Raw genomic sequence first — 15,823 nt, forward strand, 5'->3', positions numbered from 1 at the left:
AAGCATGAATCACTATGACCAGCTGCTGTTTGTATTTTTAAGCAGTGGTTTAGGAGACACAGAAATTTAAGATGGTCTCCTCCTAGGTAATATTCTGTCATTATATGATTTTATTATATTTTTAGTTATGCTGGGGATTGAACTCAGGGTCTTCTGTATCCATCCCCAGCTCTCGTTAATTCTATGATTTTAATTTGTCTTCTCTGTGAAGTATTTGATAAGGTTTTTCATAGTTCTGATGATGTTACTAACCAATGACAACTTGTCATTTCTTTTTCTTTTAAATATTTTTTAGTTGTTGATAGACCTTTATTTATTTATATGCAGTGCCTCACACAAGCCAGGCGAGTGTGCTACCACAGAGCCACAGTCCCCACCCATTTCTGTCATTTCTGAATTCAGAAAGCTATTCATTTTTTAACTTTAATCTCAATATTTATCAGACAGCATTTCAGCTACTTGTTTTTTTTTTGTACCAGGGATTGAACCAGGGGCTCTTAACCAATAAATCACATCCCCAGTCCTTTTTATTTTGAGCCTTCCTAAATTGCTGAGATTGGCTTTGAACTTGAAATCCTGCCTCAACCTCTGGAGCTGCTGGGATTACAGGCATGCACCATCATGTCTGGCTCTACCTGCTAATTATTCAACTCTCCTAGACCCATTCTCTACACAATTTATATTATATATATATAAATAAAATCATTTTTTAGTACTGAGGATTAAACCCAGGGGCACTTAACCACTGAGCCATATCCCTAACCCCTTTTCTTTTTTATTTTGAGACAGGCTCTTACTAAGTTGCTTAGGGCCTCAGTAAATTGCTGAAGCTGGCTTTGAACTTGCAATCCTCCTACCTCAGCCTCCCAAAGTGCTGGGATTACAGCTGTGTGCCACGATGCCCAGCTTTTATGTTTAATTTTTAAAGAAACTGCCAAACTATTTTTCTGAAGTACTTCTACTACTTTACATTCCTACGACTAGTAGGTAAGAATTCAGTTGCTCCTTATTCTCCATAATTCTTGGTATTGCCAGTCTTTTATTGAATTGTTTAATTTTAGCAATCCTAGTGGATTTGTAGTGGTATCTCATTTTTTGTTTTTTAATTTAAATTGTTATTTTACAGTAGTATTCTCTTATCCATGCTTTTGCTTTTCAGGAATTCAGTTACCCAAGGTCAACCATGGTCCAAAAATAAATAAACATAGTTATATTTAGAAATAAACAATCAATAAATTTTAAATTGCACGCACTTTTAAAATCTTGAACTGTCCCACTCTCTCCCACCTGGAACATGAATCATGCTCTTTGTCGTGGGTATTATTCATCCATTAGTCACTTCTTAGCCATCTGGGTTATGAGACTGACTGTCATGGTGTCATGGTGCTTGTGTTAAATGAAGTAACCCTTTTTTACTTAATAATAATTATAAATATAAGAGAAGTGATGCTGGTAAGAGTGTTTAATATGTGATCCAACCCCTTAACAGAGTGGTTGCTGGTTATATTGGGGATTAAACCCCAGGAGTGCTCTAACACTGAGCTACATCCCCAGCCCTTTTTAATTTTTTTTTTCTATTTTGAGACGTGATCTCACTAAGTTGCTCATACTGGCCTGTCTCCAGAGTCAATGGGATTATAAGGATGTATTACCATCCCCATGGGGCCTCCTAAGAGACTTAAAATTATAAACACAATGTTGTTCAGTAGTTCTTTAGAGATTATTCATCATCCATAAATAAAACTTTATATTGACTAGTAACCAGCTATTTTATACACTTCCACTGAGCACCTGGCAACACTATTCTGCTCTCTGCTTCTATGACCGTTTTATTTTTTCTTCTATGACAATTTTAAATTCCGCAAAGAAGTGGGGTCATAGAACATTTCTCCTTCTGTGACTGGTTTTTTTGTCTTGCAGTGCTGGGCCTGATGCATGCTAGGCAAACCCTCTACACTGAGCCATACTTCTAACCCTATGATTGGCTTATTTTGCTGAGCATAATGTTCTCAGGGTTTATCCACGTATATCCAATGTTGTTTTCTTTCTAAGGCTGAAGAATGTTCCACTGTGTACACTATATTTTCTTACTCCATTCTCCCCCATCAGTGAACATTTAAGTTTTCTCCATATTTCAGCTATTAAGAATACTGCTACCAATAAATAAATAAACAAACAAATAAATAAGAATACTGCCACAATGAACATGGATTGCAATGCTGATTTCTCTCCAAGATCATGATTCTAATTTTTTCAAATAAATACCCAGAATATGGATTGCTGGATAATATGGAAGTTCAATTTTTAACCTTTTTTTTTGGTTGCTGGGGACTGATTCCAGGGCTTTGCATAAACTAGGCTATTTTTAATTTTTTGAGAAAACTCCATACTGTTTTCCACATGGGATGCATGAATTTGCATTCCGATCAACAGTTTATAAGGGTTCTAATTTCTCCATATCCTTGCCAACACTCGTCTTTTGTTTCTTAGAGAATAGCCAGCCTAACAGGTGAGAGGTGATCTCTCTTGTGGTTTTGATTTGCAATTCTGATGAATAGTGATGTTGAACATTTTTTCATATACCTGTTTGCCATTTGTATGTCTTATTCAGATTATGTGGTTTTAACTTGCATTTCCTTAATGAGTAATAATGTTGAGCCTCTTTTCATATGCTTATTTGCCTTCTATATATCTTCTTTGGTGATGTGTCTGTTAAAATCTTATGCCATTTTTTTTTCCAGTGTTGGGGATTGAACCCAGGACTTCAGGCATGCTGACCTGGACCTTTTTTATTGTCTTCTTATTCAGTTTTGAAAATCTTCATATTATAGATAAGAGACATTCATAAAATACATGATATGAAAAATCCTTTCCTGAACTCAGGGCATTTAACCACTGAGCCACATCTCCATCCCTATTTTGTATTTTATGTAGAGACAGGGTCTCACTGAGTTGCTTAGCACCTCACTTTTGCTGAGGCTGGCTTTAAATCTGCAATTCTCCTGCATTGCTATGATTACAAGTATGTGCTTTCACACCAAGCTTCTCTGAGTTTTTTTGTTTGTTTGTACCAGGGATATTTAACCACTGAGTCACACCCCCAGCCCTATTTTGTATTTTATTAAGAGACAGGGTCTCGGGGCTGGGGATATGGCTCAAGTGGTAGCGTGCTTGCCTGGCATGCATGCGGCCCGGATTCGATCCTCAGAACCACATACAAACAAAGATGTTGTGTCTGCCGAAAACTAAAAAAATAAATATTAACTCTCAATGTTAAAAAAAAAAAAAAAAAAAAGAGAGAGACAGGGTCTCAATGAGTTGCTTAGCATCTTGTTTTTCTTGAGGCTGGCTTTGAACTTGATCCTCCTGCCTCAGTCTGCTGGGATTATAGGCATACTCCACCATACCTGGCTTTTTAAAATATTTTTCATTGTAAATAGACACAATACTTTTATTTTTATAATGGTGCTGAGGACTGAACCCAGTGCCTGAGGACTGAACCCATGCTAGACAAGTGCTCTACCACTAAGAAACAACCCCAGTTCTATTTCTATGAACTTCTGATTAGTTATTAGTAAAAATCAAGGGATGAACTAATAAGAAATTAGTTATTTGTCACTCCTACAAAAGTTGAAGGGACATGGTATCTGGGCAGTTACCTCTTTTCTGTGGCTAGTTAGGTTAACAAGGTCCTACTGTTTAACTTATGCTATTCCAAGTGAAACAGCTTTCCATGAAAGCAGGCCCAGTCTAAAACTGGATAACAATAACAATGCCATCCTTTATATGGACAGATGAAGGCACACTAGAGATGACTTTACCAGGACTTTGCCAGATGACTTTACTATTTAGAAGGAAGGACTATATCTGTGACTGTGTATATTGACTAATTTAAGTTTTCTGACAAAAACTGAGGAGAAGCACCGGGCATGGTGGCGTACACCTGTAATCCCAGCAGCTCAGGAGGCTGAGGCAGGAGAACTGCAAGTTCAAAGGCAGCCTCAGCAACCACGAGGCACTAAGCAACTCAGTGAAACCCCAAATTCAATCCCTGGTATCCCCCTCCCCGCCAAAAATTGGAATAAAGATGCCAGCACTATAATCCAAATGATTAGTACTAGGTAGAGTAGTTAGTTCTTAAAGTGATCCCACAACCAGCCGATGACTAGACCCCATCACAAAGCAAACACCTCCAGACATTGAGCTCAAAAACTTGTTTTTTAATTTCAAGCCTACAGGTGATTCAAACCTAAAAGATGAATGCTAAAGTAGAAAACAACTGACTTAATCAGAGTCACACACACACAAAAAAAGAAAAAAATTAATGTCTAATAATAGGGTTATGGTTCAATTAATTATACTATATTGATTCAATGGACTCATATGGTGACTATTAGTAATAATTACAAAGACTATATGGAAATAGGGAAAATCTTTATAATAAAAAAGTAATAGAAGTGCCATGTAAAATATGCACACAAAAACACTAGCAAAGAGAAAGGAATGTAACTCAGTTGCAAAATGCTTGCCTAACGTGTGTGAGACCCTGATTCAATCCCTAGCACCACAAAACAAACAAAAATCACTGGGAAAGAATACAAAATATTGTAATTATTTATAGCCCCAATGGTCCAAATCCAACCTGAGATCTGCTTGTTTAGAGCCTGAACTTAAACAAACCACCACCACCACCATCATCATATCACCATCATTATCATTACTGATGCTGGGAGAGAACTCAGGGCCTTAAGCATGCTTAAGTAAGTGCTCTGCCACTGAGCTATTATCTGCCCCCCAGCCCCATTCTATTTATTTGTTTATTTTTTGGTACTAGGATTGAACCTGGGGCTATTTTACCACTGAGCTATAGCCCCAATGTTTTATTTTGAGACTGGGTCTCACTAAGCTGTTGAGGATCTCACAAAGTAGTTGAGGCTGACATTGAATTTGTGATACTCTGGCCTCAGCATCCCGAATTGCTGAAATTATAGGAATGATAGAAGGAAGACAACAATAAATAAATTAGAATAGCAGAAAATGAATAACCAGAATCTCATCATAAGGAAAAAATAAGACAAATTCAAATTTAGGGCACTCTAAAATACACAAATGAAATGGCTTAGGAATTGTTTCAGATTAAAGGACACCAAAAAGATATGACACCTAAATATAACACAATATGGTAGATTAGATAAATGCTATTAAAGCTATTAGTAGCCATGCATGGTGGCACATACCTATAATCCCAGTGGCTTCAGAGGCTGAGGCAAGAGGATTGCAAGTTCAAAGCCAGCCTCAGCAAAAGTGAGGGGCTAAGCAACTCAGTGAAACCCTGACTCTACATAAAATACAAAATAGGGCTGGGGATGTGGCTCAGTGGTGGAGTGCCCCTGAGTTCAATCCCTGGTACTGCCCCCCCACCCCCCCAAAAAGGTATTATTAGGATGATTAATGATGTACTATGAATGTATTGGTATTAAATTTTTTGAATTTAATAAGTATTCTGTGGATATATAAGACAATGTCCTTCTTCATAGGAAATAACATGCCAAAGTAAAGCATTCTGTTGTCTGCAATTTATTCTCAAATGGCTCAGGGGAAAAAAAAGAATGTTATGTGTATAAAGCAAGAGTGAGCACAATAATCAATAAGGCAAATATGGAAATGTTAACACTTCTAGGTGAAGGGCATACAACAACATTTTTGTAATTTGAATTTCTTTTTTCTTCAAAATAAAATGAATGAATAAGTACAGATATTAAATTGCTGTACCTTAAATGTAAAGGGCCAAGTCTACCATCCTTTCCCTATGAAGAATTTCTGGTACTACACCCAGAAGCCCATCTATCCAAATCACTTTCAGATTGGTGATTTGTGTTATGGACACTGTCAGAGAAAGAAAAGCTTTCTATTTCCCTTCTCTCTAATCACCCTTAATTTCTTTTGCTTAGGGCCTTATTTAGTTCCTGAGGCTGGTCTCAAACTTGCAATCCTCCTGCCTTAGCCTCCCAAGTCACTAGGATTACAGGTGTGTGCCACCACACCCAGCCTAATCACCCTTAATTTCAACAGCAGTCAGACTGGCCATTATGCTTAAAAAAATACATCTCAGAGAATGATTTCAGGATCCAAAAAAACATCTATTGGAAGACCAAGGGCCAAACTTGTCTCTAGATGAGGCACATACAGTATAATCAAGATGTTTAAGGTAGAAGAGAATACAATTTTATTAATGGATATCCTTAGCTAATTATTTTATGGAGAGAGTCCACCTTCTTATCCTCTCTCTACAGGGAGAAACATCTGTGCCAGGCAAACACCCATCTATTTGTCTGAACTCGAGTTTTGCATATGCAGGAAGCGGGTATGCATTTTGTTTTTGGTTCTAGTTGACTTAAAAAACACACTAACATTTGGAACATGTGAAATAGAAATGATGAAAAATGTGCGTGTGATTAATTAGGTTTGCATTTCATGGTTCAGCAGCTAAATAAAAAATGGAAAAAGAGTTGCTATTCTGGGAACCACTCAGACTTCTCTTAACAACTTTGGCAAAACCATATATGTTATCTCATAGTTAGTGCTATCTGGTTCCTTAAAATTTCCAAATTCTTAGAGGCTATCCAACTGTGTCTAATATGTAGATTTTGTCTTTTCCTTTTTTGTTAATATTTTAGTTATAGTTGGATACAATACCTTTATTTTATTTATTTATGTTTATGTGGTGCACATGCTAGGCAAGCACTCTACCACTGAGCCATAACCCCAGCCCTCTTTTTTATTTTTATAATTTTTTTTTTTTTTAGAGCTGGGGTTGTAGCTCAGTGGTAGAGCCCTTGCCTCCTAGCACCGCATAAAAATAAACAAACAAAAATAAGATATTATGTCCATCTACAACTAAAAAAAATTTTTTTTGAAAGGAGGCAGTTACTTGGAACATGTGAAATAGAAATTATGTAACTCCCATTTAATAATATGTATTTTTAAAATTTATATCAAAGGGGCTGGGGTTGTAGCTCGGTGGTGGAGTGCTTGCTTCACATGCATGAGCCCCTAGTTCGACCCTCAGCACCACTTAAAAATAAATAAATAAAAATAAAGATATTGTATCCATCTACAACTAAAAAAAAATTTAAAAAAATTATATCGAAGGCTGGGTGTGGTGGTGCACATCTGTAATCCCAGTGGCTCAGGAGGTTAAGGCAGGAAGATTATAAATTCAAACCTAGCCTCAGCAACTCAGCGAGGCCCTAAGCAACTCAGTGAGACCCTGTCTTTAAATAAAATATAAAAATGGCTGGGGATATGGGTCAGTGGTTAAGAGCCCTTTGATTCAATCCTCAATACAAAAAACAAAAATCCAACTAGTTTAGGCAAAGGCCTACCGGATCAGTGTGTTCCCAATCTGGTGCCGTATTTCATTCCATTCTTCCTTGCTTTTACGAGGCCAAGAATTCAAGTTCAACTCTGGTTCACTGGATCTATGGTTCAACTTCATTGCCAGTGTATCCTTCCTCTTTACTTTGTTGGCCAGAGCACCTATAAATGAGGAGATAAAAAAGTGTAGAAGTTGGGCTGGGGATGTGGCTCAAGCGGTAGCGCGCTCGCCTGGCATGCGTGCGGCCCAGGTTCGATCCTCGGCACCACATGCAAACAAAGATGTTGTGTCCGCCGAAAAACTAAAAAATAAATATTAGGATTCTCTCTCTCTCACTTTCTCTTTTAAAAAAAAAAAGCATTTTCATTCACATAAGTTGCTTTTCTTTAAAAAAAAAAAAAGTGTAGAAGCTTGAAACAAAGGTTCAATGTGGGGCTGTGGCTATGGCAGACCACTTGCCTAGTATGTGAGAGGCACTGGATTCGATCCTCAGCAGCACATAAAAATAAATAAAATGCTGTTGATCTTCAACTACCCCAAAAAAAAAAAAAGAGGCTCAACATCATGGGGATCTGGGGAGGAGTCTGAATCAATGTAACTCCCAACTTCTTACTTGGCCTCAAATGATCCAGGGAAAACACAGAGGAGAGGAAAAGTGAAGACATGCAAAAATCTTTTCAGCCAGATGGATCTAGATGGCAAAAGATACCTTGTCTCTTTTATTAGCACTATTTTTCTCCTTAATAAAAACTGCCAGAGGGGCTGGGGTTGTGGCTGTGGCTCAGGTAGAGCGCTTGCCTAGCATGTATGAGGCCCTGGATTCGATCCTCAGCACCACATAAAAATAAATAAAATATTGTGTCCAACTACAACTAAAAATGAATAAACAAACAAACAAATAAATAAAAACTGCTAGAGGAGAGGAAATCTAAGCATAGGACAGTCATTTCAATTAAAATCTCAGTGTCTTTCACACTAACACCATCCTACAATTTTTTCCCCCCAGTCCTGAAGACTGAACCTAGGACCTTGTGCATGCTAGCCAAATACTCCACCACTGAGCCATATCCCCAACCCTTTTCATTTCAAGACAAGATTTCACTAGGTTGCCCCAGCTGGCCTCGAATTTGGGATCCTTCTGCTTCAGTCTCCCACATAGCTGGAATTATAAGCATGTATCACCATGTTCAATTTTTCTTTTTTTTGAAATGAGGCTTTGCTACATTGCTCAGGCTGATCTCAAACTCTTGGGCTCAAGCAGTCTTCCCACCTCAACTTCCCAGGTAGAGGAAAACAGGTATATGCCGATGTGTCTAGCTAATTCATTTATTTATACGCTGTGCTGAGAATCGAACCCAGTGTTTCACACATGTTAGGCAAGTGTTCTACCACTGAGCCTAACTCCAGCCCCCTAGTCTGTTTTTAAAGCTGCTTTGCTAATTTTAGAAATCAGGTTTCCATATTTCACAATGATTTATAGGCATGAACACATTTTAAAATTTTTCTTTGCCCAATGACAGTAAGTTCAGTTTACTGAAGAAAACTATCTCTTCAACTGAACCCCAGGTGCCAGTTTTTCTCTATCTGGTATTTTTTATTAGTATTATCAAGTTAAATAGGCTTCTTATTGATTGATTGATTGGTGCTGAAAACTGAACCCAGGGCCTGGAGCATGCTTGCTTGTTCCCTATCACCATTCCCTAGCTCCTCCCTGGGTGAATAGTTATGGTTTTAAAATAAAAAATAAAATCAAACTAAAGCTCAAATGGCTCAATCTACTTGGCTCCCTCTCAGGCACTCTATTTTTTTTTAATATTAATTTTTTAGTTCTAGGTGGACACAATATCTTTATTTTTTTTTTTTTTATGTGGTGCTGAGAATCGAATCCAGTGCCTCACGCATGCTAGGCAAGTGCGCTACCACTTAAGCCACATCCCCAGCCCACTCTTTTGTTTTTTAGTGCTGAGGGCTTAACCCAGGAGTGCTTTACCACTGAGCTTCATCCCCAGTTTGTTTGTTTGTTTTGCTGAGGCTCAATCCTCCTGTCTCCTGAATCATTGGTTTTATAGGTATGTGTTACTATGCCTGGCTGGTAGGGCTTTTTTTTTTTTTTTTTTTTTTGGTGATTGAATCCCGTGTCTTACACATGATAGGCCAGTGCTCTAATTTACCAGGGGTTGAAACCAGGGGTGCTTAACCACCGAGCAGCATCCCCACCCCTTTATATTTTTTATTTTGCAACAGGGTCTCACTAAGTTGCTGAGGCTGGTTTTGAACATGCGATTCCCCTGAGCTGCTGGGATTATAGGTGTATGCTACTGCATCCAGCCCCAGACCTTTTTTTGTTTGGTACTGCGGATTGAACCCAGGGGTGCTCACCCACTGAGCCACATTCCCAGTCCTTCTTTATATTTAGAGACACAGTCTCGCTAAGTTGCTCAGGACCTTGCTAAGTTGCTGGCTTTGAACTCAATGGTCCTCCTGCCTCAGCGTCCCTAGATGCTGAGATTATAGGCGTGCACCACTGCACCCAGTAGCCCTAGACCCTTTAAAATTTTTTTTTTTTTTTTGAGACAGGCTCTCACTAAATTTCTGAGTCTGATCTTGAACTTGTGATCCTCCAGCTTCATTCTACTAAGTAGGAGGGTTATAGGTGTGCGTCCAGTTCATGATTAATTGTAACTGAGGAATGACAGCAAGGATGAGTCCTTTACAGTGGCTTCCAATAATAGCTAATCAGATTATTTGACAGAAAAGATACTTGTTTCCATTCATCTTATTTGCAAATAGCTTTATCCATAAAATAATTTTCTTGGGCTGGGGTTGTGGCTCCGTGGTACAGTGCTTACCTAGCATGTGTGAGGCACTGGGTTTGATTCTCAGCACCACATATAAATAAATAAAATAAAATTCCATTGACAACTAAAAAAATTAAAAAAAAAAAGAGAATTTTCTCTTTTGCTATTCCTTCCTTTCTTACTCTGATGGCTTTCATCTTCATCCTCTTCATCTCGATATTGAACAGGACCCTCTGAATCTGAGTCACTCTCCTTTTCTTCTTCCTCCTGCAGACACTGTGGTAATTTAGGAATGACTGAGGTAGATGCCACATCTTCAACAAATTCCAAAGGATAGGTTTGCTCCTCCTCTTCTTCATCGTCTGGACTAACAAATTCACATAATTATATTTTCTTTTCAGAAACAAAGATGATACTGGTTTTCAAGATAAAGAACTGAAATATCTATGGGAAAATCCATTAATGAAATAACGTATAAATCCCTCCTTTAGCTTTAACAACGATGCTAAGAAACTTTTAAACACCTATAATCTAAAGGACTCTGGGTTCAAATCCCAGCTCTACCACTTATTAGATATTGGCGCTTTCTAGAATTTGTTTAAATTTATTCTCACAGGCCTACAGAGAAGATATCATTCCCACTTATAGATAACTAAGAAACAGAAAGATCAAGTAACTTACACTTCAACACACTAGGAGTGGTAGAGCTGGGATTTGAATCCAGAGTTATCTCACTATATAAGGCAAGGCTCTTAAGTACCATGTAATATACTTCACCTTTGTATCTCATAAAAGTAGTGATTTTAATTTTCCTATATATAAACATATAATTTTTATGTCATCATGGAAATCTCTATGAAAAAAAAAGTTACAGAAATCACGGGGTAAAAAAAAGACCTTTTGGCAGAATACTCTTTGTACCTTAAATTTATTCAAATTTTCTTTTTTAAGTAATTTTGTATGGTTTTTTTTTGTGTGTGGTGCTAAGGATTGCACCCAGGGCCTTGCACGTGCAAGGCAAGCACTGTACCAACCGAGCTATATCTCCTCTTTTTAAAGTAATTTTTTCCAAGCAGGGCTAAGAGTAAAGAAGGAAAAACAAGAAGAAAGCTTTAAAGGCACTCACACTTTCAGCATTTCAATAGTGATGGGAAGTGATCTGGTCCGACCCAAGGTACTGCTGTCCTCAGAAAAGTTGTCACTGTTCTCAAAGAGCAATGAATGAGCTCTGTGAGAACCCTCTAAAGGAGTCATGGGAAGGGGACTGGTCAGGGCCTGTTGAATTCGAATATGTAGGGGGAGTGGGGGCAGCCTACAGGGTACATGGGGCTCCCCAAAGCTTTGGTCCAATATCCTCTTGGGGACTTCCTTTTTCTGATCTTCCTGCTGGGGATCCTCCTGGGCAAGATCTAAGGAAGGTGGAATCTCAACTTCTGGCACAAGTTGAAAAGTCTTAGGAGGGAATGGTGGAGACCGTGGGGGCTCTGGAGGTGTATGAGTAGGCAGCGGGGGAGATGGAGAAGGAGGTGGGATCATCAGCATTGGTTCAGAGCCCACAGAGCATGTATTCATCTCTTTTTGATCGCTTGGTGTTTTTGTGTTGATGCCAGCAGCCAACTCCGAGGTGGATACCAAGGTTGACAGAATGCCTCTCTTAGGTGGTAAGGGTGGGGATGGTTTTGATAATAATGTACCACTGTTTATTGCTTGGGACAGTTCAGCTGGAAAAGAGAAAGCAACACTTCAATTTAACATCGCTTTACAAAGCTTTGAGGGGCCAGCCCAGGTCTAAAATTAGAGCTGAGCTCAGTCTTAAATCTTTCAAGCAAATTATATAATTTGATGGCTTTGTCATTCCCTATATATCTTATTCTGAAACAAAATCTGTGTTTATTTAGGTAGAGGGCCTAATGAATATAGATATAGTAAAACTCGGCTAAGTATCTCATTTTGTTGCCATGATATGACAACTTTATAACTTGATGTTGGTATACAGTTAATATGAATAGAGACAAAAAAGGCCAATCAAAAGCTCTTTAGTACAAGAGTACTTAATTAAGAAATTTCAATATTCAATATTAATATTTGTTTAAAAAACACAATAATGATTCTTCAACTCTGTATTATGAAATTATCAATAAAGACATCTTGAATTTTTTTTTTTTTTTGAGACAGGGTTTGGTTTCATTAAGTTGCTGAGGGCACTGATAACTTGCTGAGGCATACCTCAAACTTGTGATTCTACTGTGTGGGCCTTTGGAGTCGCTGGAATTATAGGTATGCGACACATGCTCAGATGACATCTTGAATTTTTATAGCAAATGCAAAGCTCTTTAAAGAAATGTGCTTTTCTATCTTTAATGTCATATTCTCCTTGTATCACTTGAGATGATACCTGAGGTCACAGATGTTGGGTAACTACAAGCTGGCATGGACTTAGCTAGTATCCAGTCTGTGGTTACTAGACTCCTATTGTCTCTGATCTTTATTTGTGTTAGCACTTCTTGTTGTCCCTTGTCTCCCATGTTCACTTCCCCTTACACAGTGGAATCCTTGATGGGAGGGGAACCCTTATATCCACCAGCATATCCACAGGGCTGTGCACAGAGTTTGGTTCAAGTGGGTCTTCAGTATGTTTATTATATGAGATGCCCTTACTCTGTATCATGATAGTATATATCCCTATGTATCCTCCCAAAGCCCACAATGACTCAGGCACTGATCCAGCCCACTGACTCCCTTGGGAGGGCTCCATGTAACAAGTGGATCATCACATAAAAAACAAATTAACCTTGCAAAATAATTAAAGAATAACTCTCTTTTATCATCAATCTCTAATCATATCTATTGTTTCTCAAATGGTTTCATAAGTTTTCCTGAAATAAAATTTTACTGTCCTAAATCTCATTCCACTGGGGACATTCAAAGTAAAAGGCTAGTTAAAATTCTATTTTTTTGTTTGTTTATTTGATGCTACTGTGAACTGGACCCAGGGGTGCTCTACAACTGAGCTACATCCCTAGGCCTTTTTTATTTTTTATTTTGAGGTAGGGTCTCATTAATTAAGCTAGCCTCAAACTTGTAATACTCCAGCCTAGTCTATTGAGTAGCTGGGATTATAGGTTTGTGCCACCATGTCCAGCTAGCAATCTGTTTTAATAAGACTTGTAGGTGATCCTGTTGAGAGCATAAGTCTAGACAATGGTTTGAGAACACCAATGTAGAGAAGAGGTCTGGATTTGAGAGTTGAGTTTTTGTCTCTCACTAACTACAACCGTGGTGAGTTACAAAGTCTTCCTGTTCTAATTGCCCTATCTCTAGAACAGATAAAATCAGTTTACTATGGTACAAAGTGGTTTTGAAAATAGTATGAGAAAGCTCTTCAAGTTCCTCAAAGATAAGTCAATGTGGCATTACCCATCTGAGTAATGATACAATAATAATCTTCATCCTGTTTTTATCTGGCCACTCCAACCTGTCATACTCATAATATATCCAAACCTGCCTTTCAGGATTACAGTCACTCCACCCAACTTGGTAATATTAGACAGTCAATGAGCATACTTTTTATTCATCAATTCACTCAGTAACTTTAAGCAGAAATAAGCCTATTATCATTTTTCCTGAAAAACTGTATTTGCATTAGGTCTGAAGCACTTATGTTACTCCTTCCTTTCTTGAAAGTTCACTAAAGATATACATTTATGTAAAGAAAATAGACCTAAATAATACTGTAGATAAATGCAAAAATTTACTAACCCCATAAAAATTTACTGATTACCTTCCCTGCTTTCTTGACTTATTTTAACATAAGAGTAGCATTTTTTATTTTGGTACTGGTGATTAAACTGGCACTTGACCACTGAACCACATCTCCAGCCCTTTTTTGTATTTCATTTAGACATAGGTTCTCACTGAGTTGCTTAGCACTTTGCTTTTGCTGAGGTGGGGTTTGGACTTGTGATCCTCCTGCCTCAGCCTCCTGGGCCGCTGGGATTATAGGTTTGCGCCACCGCACCCAGCAAGAGTGGCATTCTTAACTTTCCCAAGATAAAACATGATTTTATCACAACAATGTAAATAATACCTTTTGCAGTTCCCATGAAGATACTCTGCCAGGCGCTGAATCACAAGTTACATAGGCATCTACAAAATCATTGTTTTTATCTACTGGACTTGCTCTTCCACTGAGTAAGCTACATCCCCAGCCCTTTTTAATTTTACTTTGAGCCAAGGTTTTGCTAAGTTGCCAAGGATGGTCTCAAACATGCAATGCCTGGTCCCAGTGTTTTGTTTTTTTTGTGTGTGTGCGTGCGTGGTGGTGGTAATGGGGATTGAACCCAGGGACAATCTACCACTGAGCTACATCCCTAACCCTTTTTCTTTTGGAGACAGGCTGTCACTAAGTTGCCCGGGCTGGCCTCAAACTTGCAATCCCTTCTGCCTCAGTCCCCAAGTTGCTTACAGGTGTGTGACCATGCCTATCAGATCCCAAGTTTTTAACTGACAAGTATGCCTTGCTTCTTGTAAGCTGTGGAATTATCCTAACTTTTTTCACTAAGTGCTACAGATAATTTAATGCAGGTTAAACCTGTTATGATCTTCACATATATGGTCCTTCAACTACATATATTGCTTTAAAATACTATTATAGGAAATAGATATTAGTCTTTCCATATATGAACTTAATTTTTTTTAAGGGCTGAAGATGGAACCCAGTGCAAGTACAACACCACTGAGCCATAACCCCAGCCCTGAACTCAGTTTTAGTGATATTTTCATCTGCCTCATTTTAAGAACTTTTCCCTATGCTGAAGACATTCACGATAATATACAAGGTAATAAACACTTTTGGTATGGATCAATATTATACCAACTATCCAATAAAATAACCATCAAAAACCAAACCAAAAATATGAAAGGCCTGAAGACTTACTTACCAATAACAGGGTTGCTATTTCTGTGAGCTGGTTTAGGGGGAGGGATAGGGGGCTGCTTGGCAGGGACCATATGAGAAAGGCTTGGGGTAGCAGTAGTGTTAGTGCTGGTAGGAGCAGCAGGCAGAGTCCTGGGTGCTGGGGAAAGGGTGACAAAGGAATTAACAGTCTTTGCTAGGTTTGTGGCAGCAGTGGTGGCAGCAGGTGCTATGTTGGTAGAAGAGGCGGAGGAGATGGACCTTGCCATGCTGCCAGAAGAAGTGACATCCTTTGCTGACCCTTCACTTGCTTCATGAGATGAGGACAATGGCCTTTTAGGGGGAAGTAAAGGCTGTTTTGGTACATTCTCAGATACAGACTCTGCTTCAGAATTAGACTGGCTTCCAATTGAGCCTGTATAATAAAAGATGTGATTACAGGGAGAAAATAACAAGAGAAAAACTGAAGAGGCAAATATATCTATGAATTTACAGTCAGCTTCATCAATTCTTCCATTTATAGATCTGTTTACAGACTATAGTTCTCTGTTTTCTACAACACTTTTCCCCTCATACTGAAAATTGAAGCCAGGGGTGCTCTAGCACTGAGTTACATATCCAGCTCTTTTTGAATTTTTTTTACTTTGGACAGGGGCTGGGTAAGTTGCCCTGGCTGGTCTTGAATTCACAACATTCCAGCATAAGCCTCCCAAATAGCTGGGATTATAGGTA

The 15,823-nt window shown here is 38.5% G+C and overlaps 1 protein-coding gene and 1 long non-coding RNA gene across 6 annotated transcripts in view; one reads left to right on the plus strand and one right to left on the minus strand.

Annotated features, from left to right (window-relative positions):
* Positions 1-15,823, plus strand: part of LOC124109735 (uncharacterized) — a 34,915-nt gene that overhangs the window by 15,623 nt on the left and 3,469 nt on the right. Inside the window, exon 2 of one of the 2 annotated variants that reach the window (XR_006857085.2) lies at positions 12,352-12,453. The exons of the other annotated variant lie outside the window; for it this stretch is intronic. This is a non-coding gene — a long non-coding RNA (uncharacterized LOC124109735). The remainder of the gene's footprint in view (positions 1-12,351; positions 12,454-15,823) is intronic. 2 annotated transcript variants of the gene reach the window in all.
* Positions 1-15,823, minus strand: part of Phactr4 (phosphatase and actin regulator 4) — a 102,638-nt gene that overhangs the window by 10,393 nt on the left and 76,422 nt on the right. For 3 of the 4 annotated variants that reach the window (XM_046468424.2, XM_058571007.1, XM_046468421.2), the window contains 4 exons: positions 15,117-15,506; positions 11,303-11,897; positions 10,359-10,543; positions 7,386-7,539 (listed from right to left, as the gene is read on the minus strand). In XM_046468424.2, the coding sequence (XP_046324380.1) occupies positions 7,386-7,539; positions 10,359-10,543; positions 11,303-11,897; positions 15,117-15,506 (1,324 nt within the window). The remainder of the gene's footprint in view (positions 1-7,385; positions 7,540-10,358; positions 10,544-11,302; positions 11,898-15,116; positions 15,507-15,823) is intronic. The other variant, XM_046468425.2, reaches the window with a different exon arrangement.

The sequence above is a fragment of the Marmota monax genome, unplaced genomic scaffold (assembly GCF_021218885.2).
Source record: "Marmota monax isolate L192 unplaced genomic scaffold, Marmota_monax_Labrador192_F-V1.1 WCK01_AAM20220418_F8-fsc00008, whole genome shotgun sequence".
Lineage (NCBI taxonomy): Eukaryota > Metazoa > Chordata > Mammalia > Rodentia > Sciuridae > Marmota > Marmota monax.